This window comes from Pelobates fuscus, chromosome 7, assembly GCF_036172605.1.
Source record: "Pelobates fuscus isolate aPelFus1 chromosome 7, aPelFus1.pri, whole genome shotgun sequence".
Taxonomy (NCBI): Eukaryota; Metazoa; Chordata; class Amphibia; order Anura; family Pelobatidae; genus Pelobates; species Pelobates fuscus.
The window spans coordinates 115,159,907-115,184,158 of NC_086323.1; the positions used below are offsets into that span (position 1 = coordinate 115,159,907).

General features: G+C 42.6%; 1 protein-coding gene across 1 annotated transcript in view; it reads right to left on the reverse strand.

Annotated features, from left to right (window-relative positions):
- FANCD2 (FA complementation group D2) overlaps positions 1-21,177 on the reverse strand; it is a 60,685-nt gene extending 39,508 nt beyond the window's left edge. The window contains exons 1-7 of the mRNA XM_063426460.1: positions 21,045-21,177; positions 6,716-6,791; positions 6,327-6,467; positions 4,159-4,226; positions 3,939-4,042; positions 1,405-1,468; positions 732-784 (exon numbers count right to left, since the gene is read on the reverse strand). Coding sequence (XP_063282530.1) covers positions 732-784; positions 1,405-1,468; positions 3,939-4,042; positions 4,159-4,226; positions 6,327-6,467; positions 6,716-6,782 — 497 coding nt within the window. The 5' untranslated portion in view covers positions 6,783-6,791; positions 21,045-21,177. The remainder of the gene's footprint in view (positions 1-731; positions 785-1,404; positions 1,469-3,938; positions 4,043-4,158; positions 4,227-6,326; positions 6,468-6,715; positions 6,792-21,044) is intronic.
- Between the last annotated feature and the right edge of the window lie 3,075 nt (positions 21,178-24,252).

The following is a 24,252-nucleotide window of genomic DNA, read 5'->3' on the forward strand; positions in this document are numbered from 1 at the left end:
AATCATGACGTCACAAATGTCATGTGTCCTTAAGGGGTTAAAACACGTGACATTGGGTTAAAAAAACAAAAATAGTTAAAGGATAAAATAAGCAATTAGCTGCTGAAGTAGAACAGACTCTGCCAAGGACTAATATTAATAACGGCAAGCATAAAACTTTGCATTTATTCAAAATCTTAAATTTCAGTAGAGGTAACCCATTGAGAAAAGGAGGGGAAAGAAAAAAAACTACACAATCTGTGTCAAACAATAGACTAAATAAAAGTGAATATTTAACCACCGCCAAGATTGCACTTTACATGTAAAACAAATCTACTTTTTTTCCCCCAGGAACATGGATCCACCTACGTATAATGTAAAGCAAAATAATATGTGACAGGTAAATGCTGCTTTGTACAACAATGTAATGTTGCTTCTTCATTCGCCAGCACACACACCATTGTAACATTTATTTACCATGTTGGACAAATTTAATACAAAGATGTGAACAACACTCTGCAATATGAAAGATGCTCTGCAATTGTTTCTTCATACTGGGAATTGACAAGTTAATTGCAAATTTTAGGCCAAATAGTGAATAGTCCCGAATATTTTTACATTTATTTAGCTGCAATTTATTAAGGTAAAAAAGTGTGAGTGCCTCTTGAGTATTATGCATAATATTATCACACCAAATACAGCGGTATGTCTTCTAGTAAAAAGATCAGCAAGAAGTTAAAAAATATGCTTACCTATCATACAAAAACTCAGGGAGCTTCTCAAACAATGTGTTTATAACAAACTCCTAAAAAAAATATAATAATAATAATAATAATAATAATAATAATACAATCTATTAAATAGAGCAAGACACAAAAATATATACATTATCTTACAGATTTAGGTCACTAAAAAAAAAAAAAATAGAAGACAATTGCGGTAAAAAAAAATTAAAAAAAATAACAGTTTGTATAGTCCCTTACCCTCAAATACAATGTGTAAGGTTTATATGTATATTACAACATTATTTAAATTGTTATCCAAGCATTAAAATATCAATGGAAGCACATTTTAGTAATGTATATCAAGCCATAACAGTAGTAAAGGTCAGGAGTCTGGATCTGATCTAGTTTAGAGATATGCACTGTGCCTTTCTATTAAGCAAAGAACCATTATTTTTATTATCTCAATTTCTGCTACTATGATTTACTGCATAGAATGGAGAGTGTTCGGATTAGTTACATAGTGATGTGTTTTGAAGGCTACATTAGTCCAGAGCTGGGGCATACAGTTTCAGCATTCAATTGTTTGCTATAAGGGTTTGACTTTTGAGGATTGTTGTATTTCACCCCAGTGCACACAGGTTTCAGACCACAGGCCTTTGATAAATCCCCCCCAATATATCAGAAAAAAAAGTTGACTCACTTGTAATATTTCAATCCCAAGCAAAAGTTTAATGAGGCTATCATGGAAGGAACTGGCTTTGTTACTGTAAAATAAGTAAATAACAAAGCTATTAATAAAAGTAAAGATAATAGTTATAAAATATGGTTCACACGCTGTGTTTAAATTCTACATACATTTAAGTATTTAATATTTAAGAATTTTTTATATTTAGTTAGATATTTATATTTGAAGTAATACATTAAGGTATGCATAATATAATCCTATTCTAAAAAGATGTCTCCAAGAAGAAGGAAAAAAAAAAGTATAATTTTAGCTTTAAAAATAAGAAATTATGGGAGCTTGACCAGCGAGCTAAAAGGACGCCATTCCGACAAGCTCCTCTGTCAACTGGCACAATCTGCTGAAAATCACGCTACCCTCAGCCAATCCAACTTCCACCAGCCTCCAGCTGGACTCCCTACCTCCTCCCGAGTCGATAGATGCCCTTCTTCGCGGCTTCCACCCAGCCGAAGCGGAGACGGAAAGTTGGGGCCTACCCCACGCTAATACTCGGCGGCTACGGAGCGCGACAAGCGCGGGACAAAGCCTCCTTCCAGAGGCCAGACCAATCTGCACATACGCCAGCCATGGGCCGCCGCTCACAGCGACCACAAGCCGCAGAACAAAACCGGGACATAGGGGCCATGCTTCAAAGGCCTGCTCCGGCCAAAACTACTCCCGCGGACACTCCACGTCCAGCGACTCACTACCAACACACGGACCAACCGGAGGCAGAAGCAACCCTAGAAACCCAAATAGGGCCACAACCCGAACATCCAACATGACCCCAACATCCAGGCATGATTTGAAAATCCTATTATCGGACTTCCACAAAATCCTTGCGTCAGAACTGGCCCCCATCAAAAAAGACATCACAGCCACCACAAACAGGGTACACGCAAATTAAAAACACATCTCGGACATACAAACCCACCTAGCTGAGCTCCAAGATTCGATGTATCACCTTCAGGCGCAACAAAGAGCCATAATGGCACAGCAGACAACCATGGAGGAACGCCATCGGCGCACAAATATTAAAATTAGAGGCATCCCGGCAGCCATCTTGCCAGATGAACTGCCGCACTACACAAGGCGCCTTCTGGCCACTATTCTACCTCACACCACGGTCAAGAAGATGGTCACCGAGGAGATATACCGCCTACCTACGTCCTTAAAGGTACGCTCAAGCACACCCAGAGATGTGATACTCAGGTGCCCAAATGTCCACGAAAAGATCCAGGTCATGTCTGCATTAAAAGGTAAAACACCTCTGATATTTGAGGGCGCTAGCCTAACTTTCTTCCAGGACCTTACAAAATATACCCTTATGTGGCGCAAAACCTTCAGCTCCCTCACAAACAGACTAAGGGCAGCAGGCATCACCTATAGATGGGGGGCAAACGGATCCCTGGTGATACATCAGAACGGAACCCAACTCACACTCGCCTCCATGGAGGAGGCACCTACAATATTAGAGACCTTGGGACTGGTCCCACCGACCGCTAACTCACCCTCAAGATCCTCTACTACCAATTGGGACCCAGAGCACACCGCACCATTTGTCCCGCGGAACAGAAGCCCTCGGTCCTCGGAACCAAGACAGCCTCAAGGGACTGGCTGACAATGAGGCACAGTAGGGACACTTCCCCAGCGCCTACCTTTACTTCAGGCCCAAAGACTGCAAAGTTGTTTTCATTGAACTTGTTTCTCTCTCCTCCTTAGCGGCTCGGTTAGCCAAGCCTATACATCACCTGAGGTTATAATGTTTAAATGTTTATGTTGCTGCGATTCCTACTTGAAGACTGTCACACGAACAACCCGCGACAGACCTAATCCTGACATGGACCGTACCTGACTGACACTACATGCTCAACGGGACTCACTCCCGCATGATATAGCGCTGACACTATTCCGACACATACATGTACACCCAAGTGTCATAACCATGGAGGCGCCACATACTCCATAACTACTTAACACACGGAACGCGGATACCAGAACCGAATATATGACTCAAACACACGAATAACAAATATTACGCAGGACAAGACCTGGATCCAAGTTGTAAACTTGTTTTTTAAAATATTATATAATTGGTGCAGACTCACAAGACGCTAGATAAAAATGTTGATGCTATGTACAGGAACTTCTGACTTGCAATGTACTGTTTTATTGTCACGCAAAGCACCGCAAAAATAAAGAATAAAAAAAAAAAAAAATAAGAAATTATTTCTGCATCTTTCAATGAAGGGATAAAATACCACAAAATAACCTTCAAATGATTTTTTAGAGCACATACAATCATGGCATAAATAGATTGTTTTAAAACCTGCCTTGATTAAAACTAAATATAACACAATAAATAGGGATTACAATTATATACAATGCCGGAAAACTGAGGTTGGATTAAGAGCAAGTTCACAAAAATGTTTCTTAATAGTTTTTATTTCAAAACCTTGAAAAAAGGTACAGTGGCATGCTAACTGTAACCAACAATATCTCACTTTCTTTACCTTGTTTCCTCCACCTGCTGAGTTCCACAAGGAAGGAGACAATTCCTTAACTGGTCACGATTTTCAATGTGTGTTTCCAGGCCACTTATAAACTCTTGGATTACCTTAAGAAAAAGAGAAAAAATACCTAGAGTGAGTATTGTGAATATATGATGTTGTATAAATCACATTCGTTTTAGCACGGTTAAGGTATTACTAAAATACAGAATTTGCTACATACATTTGGATATCTGGGATGCTTCTTCAAAGCTTGACGTAGTTTCTTTTGGAACATAGCTTGATCCACAGCTGCCAAAAAAAAGTTTGTGAAAGGAAATTAGCATATAACTCTCTGTCAAATTAGTTTTTTTTTTCTTTTAAATTTGTATTTTATTGGTGTTTTCACAACGGAAAATGTAAAATACATCTGGAACATAGTATAAGAAGTGATAACGTTCACATAATATAAGAAAGTGATAAAGTTCACATATTAATTCTGGTACAATAAACAGTGAGTAGGCGATATGTGGAATAGTGGCAGTCCAAAGGTGCCCTGTATAGTTTGATCGTGCTGAGCCTTATGTATGTAGATAGGGGTATCCTTCGTACATCCTTTATGTGGCCCCACTATTGCCCACTGGTAAATGTGACTCTGTCGTGGGCCCGTAAGAGGGTTAAGCCACTATTTACCTGTCTCCAAATGTGTGCATGATGGGGAATGTTGGGCAGCTATTGTGTGTCTTGCTATCTAGCATGATTCTGCGTCAGATGTCGCTGATGGGTGCTAGCTACCGCTTACTAGGCAACCAGTGGGTTTATAGAAGGACAATGCTGGGCCACTATTGTGTGTCTCGTTGTTTGGTTACTGGGAATTGCTAAGGGCCGCTATGTGTGTGGTATTTCTACAGGTGACGTGGTTTGACTAGGAGTCTAGCTTGCGGGTTTAATGGGCGAACTCTGGTGGGACCCTGTGTGTCTGTTCTCTGCTTCTGGATTGTCGCTGGGATATTCTTGCTCGAAGTCAACTTCTGGAGGAAAGTCTCTTTGTTCTCCGGAGAGGAGAGGGTGAGTATGTTGTTGCCGTGCGTCGCCAGGAGGGAGCCATCTACCCCCCACCGATATCTGATCCGCGCCTCTCTCAGCTGCTGGGCCACTGGTGTTAGCTGTCTCTTGACTGCGAGGACGGCAAATGGGAGGTCTCCGTATATGGCAATATCACATCCGTCGAAGTGCATGGTTCCCAGCTCCCTCGATTTGGCCATGATCGCAGACCGGATTGTGATGTCTTTGGTCGTGGCAATTACGTCTCTTGGGGCATCTGCTGGGGCAGCCGCGGCTTTGCGGACCCGGAACGCTGACGTTAGTATCTCTGGATTTGTGTGGCCCCCTATACCCAGTGAGGCTATGAAGCGTCGAAGGAAGGGCAGTACTGCGTCCCCATCAATGTGTTCCGGAATTCCGCGGAGGCGGATGTTCTTCCGTCTGTGTCTGGACTCCATCACTAGCTGCGACTTGGTAAGTTTGCTTAGTTGTTCTGTTAATGCTTGCAGCTTATTGTGGGTGTCCTGCACACTCTGTTCTCTGGCTGTTTCTTTTGTCTCGATCTCCGTGACTCGTTGTTTGAGGGTCCCTATTTCCGTGCGTGTGTCTAGGAGGTCAGCCTTCCACACACGCCGCATATCCAGCAGGAGATTTTTAATATCTCTCTTCGTTGCTGGGGTGGAATCCTCATCTGACTCTGACTCGTTAGAGGGGGTCCCCTCCGACTGTGAGGCCGGGGTTTCCTCTTCCTCGTGGTAATTCTCCAAGGCCTCATCTTCGCTAGGCGGGTCGGGCGCCATTTTGGCTCGGGCCTGCGGTGTAGGCCTCTCGAAGGATAGTCTGATATCCTGCATTTTTGGAGCCTCTGGATGGTAAGTTTTTTTGTGCTTTCGCCCCATGGAGCCTTCTGTGCGAGGGCGGTTGTCACTTAGCGTGTTTTGGGTTTTGAATTCCCTGTTTAAAACGAGTTTTTCTAATGTCTGGGACAGAGCTCTGTGTAAACACGTCTTCTCTGCTGCTCGGTCGGCCACGCCCCCCAAATTAGTTTTTTTGTGCTCAGCAACTACTTTTGTGTTGAGCACTACTATTGTTTAAGGTACACTCTTAACACCAAAACCATTACAAATTAATTTAATGGGTTGTTATAAAGACCCTGTCCCAGCATATGCATCTGACATATGTGACTTCTATGTGTCTAGATCCTGTAATGCACTTTCTGACTGCACGTAGCAATGGTGAGGCAATCGTTTAGCAGTCATGGGCAAGATCATTACATGACAACTTTACAGTCAAGAAACCTTTTGTGCGTTGCAGAAAATGATGGCTTTGCGTTTCTTTAATCGTTGACAGTCTAAAAATCCACCATACCTAATTCATTCTGATGGTCTCCTGTTTTAAGAAGCATGCCAGAAGTCTTAAGTAACTGTACAAATATACTGTCATTGTCCACCACACCCTCTTGAACAGTGGATTTCAACTTCTTACTACTCGTACGACTTTTCTTTATTTCTGGAATAGAAATGAGAAATGATTTTATTTTACCAGTGAAACGTTCCATGATGGGCCTTCACAGAGCATGCCATTTTTATATTAGCTAAATTGTTATAAAATATAAAGAGGCACAAAGTCAAAGTATTGAGGCTGCGGGAGGTGTTTATGCACCAATGCACTGCCACAAAGTATTTAAGAAAGAAAAAAAGAGCATTCATGATAAATTGTGCAAATTACTGAAAACATTAATAGTGGTAATGTCTTACTTGAAGTATCCGTAGCTCCGTGTTCCTCCCTGTCATCTGATTTGGAGAGCCTTCGTTTGGCAACCATTGTTCAAGTCTTAAAAAACAAGAGAATACCAATATTGACATTGCTGAAGGGTGTATAAAATCAGGCACATAACTATTCAGTCTCTATAGACAAACTCTTCCAGTGGGACGGCCCAGCTGCACTCAATGACATTCTAAATTTTTTTGTAAACCTGGTTTTGTGACAACAGTTTAAAAAAGGCCCCCATCCCATGCACACACCAAGAGCCATGCAGAAATGGTGTGTGTCTGCTCTGGATGAGGAAAACATAAGTGGTGTGTACCAAGCCCATTAACCCCTCATGAATTTAGGCACTTGTACATGTCCTGATCAAAACAAAACCTGGAATTTGATTATATGTCTGTTCAACCATAATGTATCTCTTTCATATTAAGAGCACCCACACGTATTATATATCATTTTGTTCAGGGGACTCAGGGCTTTTATTTCACATAAAATATTTATATATGAAACACAAAAAAAAGTGAGAAATTAAGATATTTTGTTTCTTTTTTAGTTATGCACAGCATTTTAAACTGTGAATGTCACAATATCATTGGCTTTTACTGCAACACACATATTTGTATTCAGAAATGTCTCACAAGTACAACAGTACCCCCCATGTACAGGTTTTATAGTGTTTTGGAATTTTTTTAGATTACACACATTAAAATTTGGAAGATTGGTTATGTTGCCTTTGAGACCGTATGGTAGCCCAGGAATGAGAATTACCCCCCATGATGGCCTACCATTTACAAAAGTATATAATACAGGGTATTCCATATGGGGTATGTCCAGTTTTTTCTAGTAGCCACTTAGTCACAAACACTGGCCAAAGTTAGCGTTCATATTTGTGTATAAAAAAGGCAAAAAAACGAATGAACGCTAACTTTGGCCAGTGTTTGTTACCAAGTTGTTAGTAAAAAAAAAAAAAAAAAAAAAAAAAAGATAAGACATACCCCATTTGCAATAGGTATGCCATCATGGGGGTAATTCTCATTCCTGGTCTACCATTCTGTTTCAAAGGCAACATAACCAATCTGACAAATGTCAATGTGAAAAACTTAAATGGGCAAGCCTTATATTTGACCCATATATATATATATATATATATATATATATATATATATATATATATATTTATTTATACACACACACACACACCTTTTATTGAACTAAAACAGCTTTTAAACTCTATTTAGCTTTATAAAACCTTTTCCAGGCTCTGGTAGCTTAGTAATAAAATCTATCCTTAAAATGTTGGAAAAAATAAAGGGGAACTCAGAACTTAGAAGCCGTATTATTAGTGCCTTGCCGATTTCAATCCTCGAATACAATATGCAAGATTTAAATCTGAACAAATGGAGCAATGTAGGCCTAAAAATAATTGGGGATAACGATGGGGCCTAATATTAAACCATTTAAACAAATATAGAAACATAGAAACTCTCATAATATTGTAAAGCGCTACGGAATCTGTTGGCGCTATATAAATGGCAATAATAATAATAATAGAATGTGAAGGCAGATAAGAACCATTCGGCCCATCTAGTCTGCCCAATATTTCAAAATACTTTTAAATGATCACTGTAGTGTCAGGAAAAAAAACTCATTTTCCTGACACTATAAAGTCCTTAGGTTCCCCCCCACCCTCAGGGCCCCCCTCCCGCTGGGCTGAAGGGGTTAAAACCCCTTCCGCCACTAAACTTTAATCCAGCGCCAGTGATCTCTCCTCCCCCGCCGACGTCATCTTCCGAGAGGAGCAAGTGCATTCAACAGTCCATAGGAAAGCATTTCTCAATGCTTTCCTATGGATGTTCTGCATGCTGAATGCGATTTTCGCATCCAGCGTCACAGAAGCGCCTCTAGCAGCTGTCAGGAAGACAGCCACTAGAGGCTGGATTAACCCTGCAATGTAAACATAGCAGTTTCTCTGAAACTGCTATGTTTACATCTGAAGGGTTAAAACATGAGGGATCTGGCACTCAGACCACTTCATTGAGCTGAAGTGGGCTGGGTGACTATAGTGTCCCTTTAATTAGTCCATGACCTTATCTTAAGTCTAGGATAGCCTTATGCCTATCCCACGAATGCTTAAACTCTCTCACTGTGTTAACCTCTACCACTTCAGCTGGAAGGCTATTCCATGCATCCATTACCCTCTCAGTAAAGTAATACTTCCTGATATTTTTAAACTTTTGTCCCTCTAATTTAAGACTATGTCCTCATGTTGTGGTAGTTTTTCTTCTTTTAAATATAGTCTCCTCCTTTACTGTGTTGATTCTCTTTATGTATTTAAAATATGTACAAAATTTGGCCTGCCAGAGACAGAACGATATAATTACATGAGAATTAAAAGCTTTTTGAATAAATCTTTACCTGAAGAAAATTTAGAATCTTATAACATCATGGGAAGCTTAAAGGACCACTCTAGGCACCCAGACCACTTCAGCTTAATGAAGTGGTCTGGGTGCCAGGTCCAGCTAGGGTTAACCCATTTTTTTATAAACATAGCAGTTTCAGAGAAACTGCTATGTTTATAAATGGGTTAATCCAGCCCTCAAACCCTCTAGTGGCTGTCTCACTGACAGCCGCTAGAGGCACTTGCGTGATTTCACTGTGAAAATCACAGTGAGAGCACGCAAGCGTCCATAGGAAAGCATATGAGACCGGCTGAATGTGCGAGCAGCTCTTGCCGCGCGTGCGCATTCAGCCGAATGGGAGGAGGAGGATCGGATGAGAAGAGCTCCCCGCCCAGCGCTGGAGAAAGGTTAGTTTTAACACCTTTCCTCTCTCCAGAGCCCGGCGGGAGGGGGCACCCTCAGGGCACTATAGTGCCAGGAAAACGAGTATGTTTTCCTGGCACTATAGTGGTCCTTTAATAAAGGGAAAAGGTATGAAAAATTTGCTAAACAAATGTAACTCGTTATTGAAATACTCTAATGCCGACCTTATTTTTCCTGCGATGGGAAAAGGATCTAAACAAAAAAATCTCTCTACAAGATTGGAAACGGTCTTGTTCAACAGTTTCTAAATCCATTAACTGTTTAAACTTAATGTAAAATACATTTTAAGATCCTAAGATCCTTATATCTGGTCCCTAGTCAACTTATTAAAATAAATCAGAGTCCATCTGACTTGTGTTGGAGATGCAATTTATAAAAAGATGATTTCCTACATATTTGGTGGAGTTGTCGCATATTGCAGTGTTTTTGGAGGAAAACACCCAAATTAAATTGTTAACAGGAATTAACCCTTTTCCCCAGAAGTGGTCTTGCTACATTTAAATCTGAATTATTATAATTTATGTCTACAATATTTTTTCATTCACGCACTGACAGCAGCCAAGATCTCAATAGCTAGAGCCTGTAGAAGTAATAGTCTCCCAAACTGGAAAATTGTAAAAATGCATCTTAGCCTTCAGTTGACAATGGAAGGAGGTTTAAATAGGAATTTGAAAAAAAAAACAACCATTGATACGAAAAAATTGGTTGATCAAGTTATCCCTTGTAGAGTAGAGAAAGAGAAATTTCAACAACAAAAAAAAAAGGGGAGGGGGAGAGAAGGAAGGAAGAAAGGAGTAAAAAGAAAGAAAAAAATGAGGAGAGAAAGGATAGAAGGATAAGAGTGGGAAGAGAAAGATACAGTTGCAAGAAAAAGTATGTGAACCCTTTGGAATGATATGGATTTCTGCACAAATTGGTCATAAAATGTGATCTGATCATCATCTAAGTCACAACAATAGACAATCACAGTCTGCTTAAAATAACACACAAAGAATGAAATGTTGCCATGTTTTTATTGAACACACCATGTCAACATTCAAAGTGCAGGTGGAAAAAGTATGTGAACCCCTAGACTAATGACATTTCCAAGAGCTAATTGGAGTGAGATGTCAGCCAACTGGAGTCCAATCAATGAGATGAGATTGGAGGTGTTGGTTACAGCTGCCCTGCCCAATAAAAAACACACACCAGTTCTGGGTTTGCTTTTCACAAGAAGCATTGCCTGATATGAATGATGCCTCGCACAAAAGAGCTCTCAGAAGACCTACGATTAAGAATTGTTGACTTGTATAAAGCTGGAAAGGGTTATAAAAGTATCTCCAAAAGCCTTGCTGTTCATCAGTAAGACAAATTGTCTCTAAATGTAGAAAGTTTAGCACTGCTGCTACTCTCCCTAGGGGTGGCCGTCCTGTAAAGATGACTGCAAGAGCACAGCGCAGACTGCTCAATGAGGTGAAGAAGAATCCTAGAGTGTCAGCTAAAGACTTACAAAAGTCACTGGCAAATGCTAAAATCCCTGTTAGCGAATCTACAATACGTAAAACACTAAACAAGAATGTTTTTTTATGGGAGGATACCACAGAGGAAGCCATTGCTGTCCAAACAAAACATTGCTGCACGTTTACAGTTTGCACAAGAGCACCTGGATGTTCCACAGCAGTACTGGCAAAATATTCTGTGGACAGATGAAACCAAAGTTGAGTTGTTTGGAAGAAACACACAACACTATGTGTGGCGAAAAAGAGGCACAGCACACCAACATCAAAACCTCATCCCAACTGTGAAGTATGGTGGTGGGGGCATCATGGTTTGGGGCTGCTTTGCTGCGTCAGGGCCTGGACGGATTGCTATCATCGAAGGAAAAATGAATTCCCAAGTTTATCAAGACATTTTGCAGGATAACTTAAGGCCATCTGTCTACCAGCTGAAGCTCAACAGAAGATAGGTGTTGCAACAGGACAATGACCCAAAGCATAGAAGTAAATCAACAACAGAATGGCTTAAACAGAAGAAAATACGTCTTCTGAAGTGGCCCAGTCAGAGTCCTGACCTCAACCCGATTGAGATGCTGTGGCATGACCTGAAGAAAGCAATTCACACCAGACATCCCAAGAATATTGCTGAACTGAAACAGTTCTGTAAAGAGGAATGGTCAAGAATTACTCCTGACCGTTGTGCACGTCTGATCTGCAACTACAGGAAACGTTTGGTTGAAGTTATTGCTGCCAAAGGAGGTTCAACCAGTTATTAAATCCAAGGGTTCACATACTTTTTCCACCTGCACTGTGAATGTTTACATGGTGTGTTCAATAAAAACATGGCAACATTTAAATCTTTGTGTGTTATTAGTTTAAGCTGACTGTGATTGTCTATTGTTGTGACTAAGATGATGATCAGATCAGATTTTATGACCAATTTATGCAGAAATCCATATCATTCCAAAGGGTTCACACACTTTCTTGCAACTGTATATTTGAGAAAGAAAGAAAAAATATTTATCTGTCAGGCAGTCCCCCTGCAGGCAGCCATTCCGGGCATGTAATAGCGAGGACACTGCGATCACATGGCCCAGGAAGATCAAACCTGCCGGAGGGGGAATGCCTGAGCAGTCCCCAGTATCAGGACCACCAGCAGGGACCTGGTAAGTAAAAAGGACGGAGGGACACTGTATGCCGCCCGCCGCTGTTTAGGAACGGCCGCTTAAAGGACCACTCTAGTGCCAGGAAAACACTCGTTTTCCTGGCACTAAAGTGCCCTGAGGGTGCCCCCACCCTCAGGGACCCACTCCCGCCGGGCTCTGGGGGAAGGAAGAGGTTAAACTTACCTCTTTCTCCAGCGCCGGGCGGGGAGCTTTCCTCCTCCTCTCCTTCTTCCTTGTGACGTCATCGGCTAAATGCGCATGCGCGGCAGGAGCCGCGCTCGCATTCAGCCGGTCGCATAGGAAAGCATTTACAATGCTTTCATATGGACGCTTGCGTGCTCTCACTGTGATTTTCAGTGAGAAGCACGCAAGCGCCTCTAGCGGCTGTCAATGAGACAGCCACTAGAGGTTTTGGAGGCTGGATTAACCCTCAGTATAAACATAGCAGTTTCTCTGAAACTGCTATGTTTATAAAAAAAAAAGGGTTAATCCTAGAGGGACCTGGCACCCAGACCACCTCATTAAGCTGAAGTGGTCTGGGTGCCTAGAGTGGTCCTTTAAGGATGACATAGAACACCCATCCTTAAGGGGTTAAACAACAATTAGCAAGGGATAATAAAACAATAGTGCCGGATCTCACCTATTATGCTCTTGTGACTGAATGGAAGCAATCAATACAGCAATGCTTCAATACCTAATGGATATCTTTACATGCTATTAAAAGGACACTGTAATCACCAGAACAACTACAGCTTAATGTTGTGGTACTGGTATCTACAGCCTGTCCCTGCAGGCTTTTCAGAGAAAAGGTAGTGTTTACATTCCTGTGTAGTAACATCTCTAGTGGCAGTCACTCAGACAGTCACTAGAGGTGCTTTCTTGGCAATGCGGATTGGTGCAGTGCGGCGTTTTGCAGCAAGTGAGCATTAGCCTCATTGGATTGACAGAGAACGCCAGTGGGGCGCTGAAATAAATTAAAATTTTAACCCTATTTAAGGAGGGCAAAGAAGGGCTGCCCATCTAACTAGTGTTTTTAAAGCACTTACATAAACAAAAGGTGGGAACAACTAGCCATAAATACTTATGATTTTGGAGTTAGATTTACAACAAGCAAGTGTTTTTGTACTTTTGGTCGTATAACATGCAGTATATGGTTTGTAAACAGGTTGGACACTCATACATAATGCACTCTTTAACCCCTTAGTGACCAGGCCGTTTTTCAATTTTCTTACCGTTTAGGACCAGAGCTCTTTTTACATTTCTGCGGTGTGTGTTTAGCTGTAATTTTCCTCTTACTCATTTACTGTACCCACACATATTACATACCATTAAATGGGATTTCTAAAGATACCATTATTTTCAGATCATATAATTTACTAGAAAATATAAATAAAATATGATGGAAAAACTGTAAAAAAACAAACAAACAAAAAAACCTTTTTCAAACTTTAGGCATGGATTCTCAGCTCCAGTTAAGTGTTACTGCCAAAGAACACCCCAATATGTGTTCAGCAACATCTCCTGAGTACAGTGATACCACATATGCATAGGTTTGTTTTGGGGGGTGCAAAGCCAAACGTCTGACATGTGTTTTTTAATATTTATATTGATTATTTTATGGTTTTATATATAATTATATCTTTGCTAAGTGCCTCGACCCCTCGAGGCACTCAGCACATGCAGAGCATCGCTGCAATACTACCAGAGCTTCCAGCGCTCAAAATAGCCGCGGACGTATCAGGTACCTTATACGTCCGAGGTCGGGAAGGGGTTAATGTACAGTGACCTACCAAGCTTACTGAATGTTACAATGATGCTACCTGCCAGTGGTTTGCGATCTTTTATTGACCAAGGCACATTTCACAGAGAAAATAATTTCCAACACATACCTACTTTTTTTTTTTTAGTCTTCATGAAAAGCTAATAGATTTCATATTTTGTTGCAGCTTGATATGTGTAATTGTGTCTGAATGAACTTACTAGCCTGTTTGCCAAATACAAATCCTAATTGTAACCTTGACAATTATTAAAAAAGCATATACTTGGGGGCGGGGCCTGACCAGCATGGCGGACGGCCGCAACTTGCAGGAGCTCCATAGCAAAGTATTCAACCAAGCATGGAATCGAGCCTCCTGCCGCTCAAATACTGACCCACAAAGGGATTTAATCGTTGAAGACGGCGGTTGGAGCTCTCCGGAACGGAAAACCGTGATGCCGACCGCCAACAAGCATGCAGAGCGATTGCGGCCTAGAGAGGACCCTGGGCGGGAGTGGCGGCCGACCTCCCGTCCTCGGTCTCTTACCCCAGCAGGACCACACAGAGTCCCGTTCCCCCCCCTCAGGGCCGGGGGGGACATCCCGGCTCACACTCCACTGCCCACATTGTGGTGGGGCCCGAACAAAGCACAAACCGACGCTTTGAACAGCAACTCGACACGCAAAATGGCGGACATACTCACCTACCACAGCCAACCACAGCGAGCAACCATACACTGCGGACCGGAGGCCCAGGGGACTCTGGAGTCAAGGCTTGATGCCATCCTGGCGGCCTTTTGGGCGAAACTGATGCCAAAAACACAATATCCCAAGCGAGAACCCCAAAGGAAAGCCCAGAGGCAGAGGACGCAAAATGGCCGCAGACCACACATTGGCACGTGGCGGCGCCCAACACTCACCATAACCGGCAACCGCCTCCGGGGAAGGGGTAAAATCAACAGACCGGCTCCCAGACAGCTGAGTAAAGTACCCGCCAGGCGACGCAAGACCACGACCCGACACTGCTCTCCCTCGGTGAGGACGGACTTGGATGGTGCTGGGTCCCTGAAAAAACAGACCTCAACACAGGCTTGGTACCAGGGGGCCCCCTCACCTCACCAATGCCCGGCAGACAGACACAGAGCCCTCAGAGGCTCGACCCACCAGGCGCACTCCAAAACCGACCTGGATAGAGACTACAAAACGTGGCCCACCGAAGGCATAGGCTGAATATCCGGCCATCTGTGACAGTCACTACCCTATGGTTACCGAATCCATGACCATTGCCGACCACCCACAGTGCTCACCGGAGCCACTAGCCATTACACTTTCCCCCTATAATATGACAAGCATTATCAGCTACCAGGTACCACCTGTTAACATAAATAGTATAGCCTGGCTGTCTCAATGCATAGATGTTATAACTCACTAAACTATCAAAGCAAATTAACATATGAGGTTACTTGTCAACCGGCTTAAAAAAAAAAAAAAAAAAAAAAAAAACCCGGGTACCCCCACACACCCAGCCGGTTTAACATGAAACGTTATCCTGCAATACACTACTGTTACACGTTTATGCTAGAATACTTGCCTGAAACTCATTAGTTGTACTAAGCATGTTTTCATAACAACAAAATCGATATAAAAAGATGAGCACCTACTAATGCCACTGATTAACCTGTTTAATTCTATATATACTGTTGAAGCGTTAGACAGTAATATGTTATCATCCAAAACTAAAAATGTGCTGTATACTCCTATGCCACGTTATGTTATAACTGTTTATTACATTACTACTTGGAACTGCTATTGTGGCTGACCAAGCCTGTTGTTATACCACGCACAACAAAAATAAAGAATTAAAAAAAAAAAAAAAAAAAAGCATATACTTAAACTGGCTAAGACAAAGACACTCCAAACTTTGTCAATTACAGCCCAGAGGTCAATGGGAGATATTAATCAAAGAGTTAAGTGATGGTTTTCTCTATAGTAAAATCCACAGATTTTTGCAGAATTTCCAGTGGTGGGAAAAACTCCATTACTTTAATGTTGGAAAAAGTGGAAAGGAAAAATTAAAGGAAAACTACAGTGTCACTAATACAAACATATTTTTGACACTATAGTACTGGTGTGGCTGTTAAGGTGACTGCCCCTGCTGTGATAGCCCTGAAAAGGTAAATTTACTCACCTTATTTCCCACACTGTGCAGTGCTTGCCACAGCTGGATCCACCTCCATGGCTGAAATAATCAATTTTGATTGAGCAGCACTGGACTAGGAAGCACCTCTAGTGGCAGTCTGTGAGACTGTCACTAGGTGTTACTAGGCACCAATGTAAACACTGCCTTTTCTCTGAAAAGGCAACATTTACACTGAAAAGTCTACAGAGAGGCTATAGACACCAGAACCACCAAATTAAGCTATAGTTGTTCTGGTGACTATAGTGTCTCTTTAATAAATCCACTGCATCGCTGAAAAAAAAAAAATGGATTACATTCAAGCTTAAAGGATCACTATAGTCAATATATAAAAGCAAGAAAGGTCCCCTAGCCTTCTTTCTTGCTTTTATATGAACTTCCCCCTAATAAAAAATAAATTGGAGCTCTTTTTATCATTAAAACTTACCTCCGTTCCAGCGCCGAGCTCCTCGTCAGGCCACACACACTTTTTCATCAAAATGATGAAATCGCAGGGCCCAATAGGATGCATCGCAATTAGGTGCTTCATAGAGCGCCACTGAATGCCGCTCTATCGCGCATGTGCGCAGTATGCGTGTTCGCGAGCTGAGAGCTCAGTGCCTCTCTCTCTCTCTCTATATATATATATATATATACACACACACATATACACACACATAGTGTTTGTATACAAACACACACTGTAAATAAACATTGTTAAACATACACTCTATATATATATCTCTATCTATTTCTCTCACTCACACCCACACTCTCCCACTCATAAAATGAGTTTACTTACAGTTTGGATCCTCCTGCTCGGTCTCCGGTCTTCAGCCTGTCTGCTCGAGCCGACGCTGTGTGCAGGAGATCTTATCTCCCACACTGTCGGTTCTCAACGCTGACAGGCTCCGTGGTTACTACAGGGCATAGGAGGAGCGTTCACAGTGCCTCCTATCCCGTCTGCCGATAGCACTTTTGATGTCTTCACCCAAGCGTGAAGACGTCAAACGTAAAGATGAATGCGAATTAGGCATTCATCAACTTGGAAGTCCCTCTAGTGGCAGTCTGAGTGACTTCAACTGGAGGTGTTCCTAGCTTCCAATGTAAACACTGTATTTTCTCAGAAAATACAGTGTTTACATGAGAAAGGCTGCAGGGAGCTATAGTTCTCACCTGAACAACCTCATTAAGCTGAAGTTGTTCAGGCAACTATAGTGTCCCTTTAATGTGGCTGCCCTTCTCCATTCCTCTCGCCCCACCACTTGCCCACTTGATCCTGTCCCATCTCACCTCATCAGATCTCTCTCCCCTTGTCTTGTGCCTATCCTAACACACATCTTTAACTGCTCTCTCTCTTCTGGCACTGTTCCTGCTGACCTTAAACATGCCACTGTAATACCTATCCTGAAAAAACCATCTCTTGACCCGTCCTCCCCCTCGAACTATCGTCCCATATCCCTGCTCCCTTACTCATCAAAGCTTTTGGAAAGACTTGTCTTTACCCGTGTGTCTCACTTCCTTAATTCCAACTCTCTCCTTGACCCTCTTCAGTCTGGCTTCCGCCCTCTCCACTCTACTGAGACCGCTCTTATCAAAGTGACTAATGACCTAATCTCCGCTAAATCCAAAGGTCACTACTCCATATTAATTCTCCTTGACCTCTCTGCTGCCTTTGACACAGTTGATCATTCTCTCCTCCTTCAAACTCTTCAATCACTCGGTCTCTGTGACTCTGTCCTCTCTTGGTTTTCCTCCTATCTCTCCCAACGCTCATTTAGTGTCTCCTTTTCCAAGGATACCTCCTCCCCTCGCCCTGTCTCGGTTGGAGTTCCCCAAGGCTCTGTCCTTGGTCCCCTTCTATTTTCTCTTTATACTGCCTCTCTTGGAAAACTTATTGCCTCTTTTGGATTCAACTACCACCTGTACGCTGATGACACTCAGATATACCTCTCCTCACCGGACCTCTCCCCGGCCGTCCTGCAACGTGTCACTGCTTGCCTCTCTTCCATCTCTGACTGGATGTCGTCACGCTTTCTCAAACTTAACCTCTCTAAAACTGAACTCCTTGTCTTTCCTCCTCCTAATACTGATCCTCCTCTCTCACTCTCCCTTCAAGTCAGTGATATCCACATAAGTCCATCCCTACAAGCGCGCTGTCTTGGCGTCATACTTGACTCTGGTCTCACCTTTGAGTCTCACATCCAGTTTGTTGCCAAGTCCTGTAGGTTCCAACTCAAAAACATAGCCCGCATCCGCCCCTTTCTTACGCAAGATGCTACCAAGGAGCTTGTCCATGCTCTAGTAATTTCCCGCATGGATTACTGTAACCCTCTCCTGATTGGTCTCCCCAAAAGCCGTACTGCCCCGCTACAGTCTGTAATGAATGCTGCAGCTAGACTGATTTTCCTATCCAGTCGGTCCTCTCACACCTCGCCCCTCTGCCAGTCCTTACATTGGCTCCCTGTATCCTATAGGAGTCAATTCAAAGTGCTAACCCATACATTTAAAGCACTGAACAATTCCAGCCCCTCTTATATCTCTTCACTGATCCAGAGGTATGCCCCTCCTCGTACCCTCCGCTCTGCCCGCGACCACCTCCTGACCGCTGCTCGCACCCGTACGGCCAACTCACGCTTGCAGGACTTCTCACGGGCGGCTCCTCTCCTATGGAATAACTTGCCTACTGCCATCAGACTCTCCCCTAGTCTTCAATCATTTAAGAAGGGCCTTAAATCCCATCTCTTCAGGAAAGCGTATGGCCTCCCAGAGTAATCTCTCCCTTACATACCTGTCCCTATGGGATAGTGCTTTGCTCTCTCCTCCAGCTCTGCTTCACTCCTACTTGATATTTCCTATCCTAATGTTTCTAATACCCCACCTCCTATAGACTGTAAGCTCATTTGAGCAGGGTCCTCTTCAACCTATTATTCCTGTAAGTTTTCTTGTAATTGTCTTATTTATTGTTACATCCCCCCCCTCTCAAAATATTGTAAAGCGCTACGGAATCTGTTGGCGCTATATAAATGGCAATAATAATAATAATAATAATGTAGTGGTTATGGAGTCTACTTCCTGTCCTTGCACGCTTTTCAATGTAAATGTTGCCTTTTCAGAGAAAAGGCAGTATTTACATTGCTGGCTTGTTACACCTCTAAATGCAGTGACTCAAATGGATACTAGTGTTGCTTTCTATGTCAGCTGCACTAAATGTTTTATACAGAGATAGTTACATAGGTTGAAAAAAAAAAAAGAGACGTGTCCATCAAGTTCAGCCTTCCTCACATCTGTTTTTTGCGGTTGATCCAAAAGGCAAAAAAAAGAAAGTTTGAAGAAACAAACTAGAGGGAAAAAAATACATGCTGACCCCAGAATGGTAGTAAGAATTATTCTTGGATCAAGAAACTATTACCCTATAGCTGATAAATTATATAACTGCACATTAGGTTTTTGCAAGTATGCATCTAGTTGCTGCTTAAAGGGACTCTCCAGTGCCAGGAAGACAAATTGTTTTCCTGGCACTGCAGGTCCCCTCTCCCTTCCACCTCCCATCCCAGGTTGCTGAAGGGGTCAAAACCCCTTCAGTGACTTACCTGAGGCAGCGCCGATGTCCCTCCGCGCTGCTTCTGGATCCCCCCCACGCTCCTCCCAGTCATCCGGTGGGGGAGACTGATCATGCCCGCCGACCCGCACATTAGAGCTTTCCTATGGAGATTTTAGCGACGCTGGAGGTCCTCACAAAACCTGTGCTAGAATCCCAGAAGTGCCCTCTAGTGGCTGTCTAGTAGACAGCCACTAGAGGAGGAGTTAACCCTGCAATGTAATTATTGCAGTTTATGAAAACTGCAATAATTACACTTGCAGGGTTAAGGGTAGTGAGAGTTGGCACCCAGACCACTCCAATGGGCAGACGTGGTCTGGGTGCCTGAAGTGTCCCTTTAAACACCTGTACAGACTGATAAAAGGCTTCTTATAACAGAGAATTCCACATCCTTATTGTTCTTATGGTTATAAAAAACAAAAACCTTTCCTTTGCTTTAGACTAGATCTTCTTTCTTCCAGTCTAAACACATGACCTAGTGTCCTATGTATAGTCGTTTGTGAATAGATTTCCATACAATGGTTTGTATTGGCCCCAGATATATTTGTATAATGTTATCATATCTCCACTTTTCTTCTGAGCTAAAATGTTCAATTTCTTTTACTAATTTTGTAGCCCACCTCTGCACTTTTTCTAGAGTCATAATATACTTCTTTAGAACAGGTGCCCAAAATTGCACAACCTATTCAAGATGTAGTTTGGAGAATACTGTAACCATGTCTTTCACGAACATTCTGATCTCCTAGGGATAATACAACAAATGGAAGAGAGTAATGTTTTAGAATGGAGAGCCAGTACTTCCTAAATAAGTACCTATGTTTTATAACCCATAAGCTAACAATAAATAGGACAGGTGGGTGGCCAGGAAGGTACACCCTCAGCTGCTGTAAAAATACAACTCCCATTATGCTCAGACATCTACCTTTTTTCCCCTCTGCAGCCATATCACATGCTGCCTAATGGCTGACCTTTGTCCTGCAACTAGGGTCACGTTAAGTGGTTCTGGCTGAGGGTGACAGGCATGGTTGGTTCTGGCTGAGGGTGACAGGCGTGGTTCTGGCTGAGGGTGACAGGCATGGGGTTCTGGCTGAGGGTGACAGGCATGGGGTTCTGGCTGAGGGTGACAGGCATGGCTGGTTCTGGCTGAGGGTGACAGGCGTGGTTGATTCTGGCTGAGGGTGACAGGCGTGGTTAATTCTGGCTGAGGGTGACAGGCGTGGTTGGTTCTGGCTGAGGGTGACGGTAGTGGTAGTTATGAAGTTCCTGGCTGTGTGTCTGCTATAATTCTATCTATCCCTGTCTGTGTGCTATAGGGCAGGCTTACTGTAATGAGACCTCTGGTAGGCCTTCGTATAGCAGTTCCTTTAGACCGAGGTGCCTGTAGAGACACTGGCCGTCACTCTTCCGGACAGCCCCGAGACCTCTCGCAGCTTAGTGAATCCCCCGCTCTGCATAGCAGGAAGGTGCGCGGGAAATTCACGCAAGCCACGCCCAGGCCTCCCCGCCCGTTCTTATTGGCCTGGACGGGAGAAAGGGGCGGGTCGCATTGCGCAACGCTGATTGGATAGACTTGTTGTAGGCGGGACAACTGACCAATAGTAAATCTAGCTCCCGTACGTCACGCGCTCACTCTGCGCTACCAATCAGACGTTTGGATTTGTTGACGTCACCCCTCCCAGTGGCAGTGTGCTGAGGCAGAGTGCGCTATAAGTGTAGGTTAGGGAGTAGTGACGAAAATTTGAGAACATTTACTGAAAATGCCAGTTAGATTTATTAGCAATTTTTTTTTTTTTTTTTTTAACCAACTAGTCTATTCAATAAAATTAAGTTAACATGGTCACATTTGGGGGTGGGAGGGAATCAGTTGTTTTGGGTTTAGTTTGTGTACAGTTTTGCCATTCTGAGTTCTAATTCTGACATTCTCTTTGAGTTGCTGAGAATGCACACTTTAGTTTGGGAGCTGCTGTGTCCAATTCTCTGCAAACAGGGTTATTCACTATAGTGTCAAAGTTGATTTTAAGTGAAAATAGCAAATTATCTATTTTAAGTACAGTTGGCCTAAAATGTGAAATGGCCTATTAGTGACCATTCAGGATATACATACCAAGGTGTTATCTTTCTAAATATTCCTCATAGTGCTGGTGAAGAGATTGTAGCCATATTAGTCAAGTGATGGAGGTGTCTGATGCCATTTGTATCTTGCTATATCTTTTTTATTGGACCAACAGCATTTTGTAATTACCAGATTTTACTATTTACATGACGTAAAGTCATGATTTTATTAACGACACGGAGGCGAGTATTATGCTGCACTCTATCTTTATTTCCCTCAGCAGCAAAGAAAAAACTTTAACAATGAAATGAATACAGGAAACAGTCATTAAAACATATCTTCCCTGGCAACCAGCATAATAGGCGGTATTCCCTTGACAATTTCCTCTTTCTTGCGATCCCGAACTTGTACCGCCATCCAAACGAAAAGGGAGTTTAAATAGGGGAACAATGTCATCAGTGGATCACCTTCCAATTTAAGCAGTAAGAGAGAGTAGAATATGGTAATATCCAAGTATAAAACTGGATGTGATACCGGAGAAACTGACGGAAGCCAAGCACAGAGAGATGGACACAGGTTTCTTCAGGAAGGAAGAGATTCTTTATTGGATCACCGATCGGGACTCAGAGGGACTAGCGTCACCAAAATACAGCAAAGTCTGAGTACTGAATACATAGAGTACATTCCTTATATAGCACTGTAGCTCCTCCCACAATTAACTACACCCACACATACCCTTAACCTATTTAATAAATAGAGTCTAAACTCATCCATCCGGTCTAACCACGTGGCTCATCTGATACAAAGGAGAGGGACGCGTAATTCCAGTTCTTACATTCCTGCACCTGGTCAGTACAGTGATAACAGTATCTTAGCTACGTGTAATTAACTAACTGATACTACAAACACATATACATACATATGCCTTGTGGCAATCTTAGCCTGCTAAACTTGTATTTTACTGGAATTACATCACATTCCCCCCTTTGATGCCTCTGATATTTCACAATTACTTGAGGCATCACTTAACCTTGGTTTGCATATACCTCAGGTTACCATGAACCAGACCAGACTTATCTTATGATGTGAATCTTTTAACACTCATCTTCCTGCATTGGTTCTCCTTGATCTAGAGCCTTATACTTATATATCGCCATTATCTGTGCAGCAGCCTTCCTCTCTGCTATACTTCCTATCAGGCTTTGCACAGACCTAACTACTAAGGGTATAAGACACGGTAGGAGTAGACACAACAGTAAAATCAGTAGGACTCCACCTACCACTGCCTTAAGCCCTCCAAACCACTCATACCAGCTACCAAACCAACTACTTGGATTGTACCCTTTCCATACCTGAGTAGGCACATGCACTAGTTTAACCATATGGCTAGTAAGCTCAGCTATTGCTTGCCCTTCGTCATCTATTTGAAGACAGCAATTGCTCAGGTTAAACTTCCCACATACACCTCCCTCTACTGCCAAAAGGTAATCCAAGGCTAATCTATTTTGGTACACTGCTGTCCTCATCCTGGTATTATGCTTCGCTAGAAGATTGAGTGCTTGTGAGGTCTCATTAGTAATAATCTCAACCACCGCCTGTAATCTTATAATACGGTTGAGCATATAAATTGGGGTTCTATAACCAAAGGTACCATCTTCTGCCCACGTGGCTGGCCCATAATAATCTATGATACGCTGGGGAGGCCATTCATTATCTTCCCAGGTGCCTATCTCTAAGGGTCCCCTTTTCTTCCTATGATTCACATCATACACTTTAACACCTAAAGTCTCACCTGTTTCAATCGGTAACAAGAAGAAGGATGGTTTGAGCATACCCAACACACATGCCCCTTCCCAGTCCTGTGGCAACTCCGAATAGGCTTTCTTACCACAGATCCAGTACAAATTTGCTGGGGCTCTCCAGGTAGATGTGATGGATAAATCAAACCACACATCCTTTAAACTGGCATATCTAGCAAACGGGTTAGATGGTTCTGAGACATTTGAAGCCGACCACCAAGTTGTATTTTTAGTATCATCATCATAAGCTTTTTGCCCTAGACAAGTTAATTCTCCTACAGAAGTATTATACATTATTCCTTTCCTTGCTATGCAAACATAACCTATGATGGAGGTCTTTAATCTCCACTCAGATTTACCTCTAACACTCAAATGATAATCGGCTTGTGTAGATATTAGTTGGTCAACTGCCTCAGAACCGGACATTACCTCCTTTGCTTCCCAAGGCCATTGGTCTCCCATGTTAGTACCTCCACACACATAGCAGTTGGTAACATTAAGACTACCGGCAATACTTTCAGCTAGGTCAATGAACAGGTTTTTAGCGTTATGGGGGATCTTATTATCTATACTCATCTCTTCATAAAAGGAATGGTATACTTGATGAGTCTGGGAGGATACCGTATCAGTCTCTATTCCTATAAACAATAATGTCCCAGGATCTAAACCCGTCCCGTATA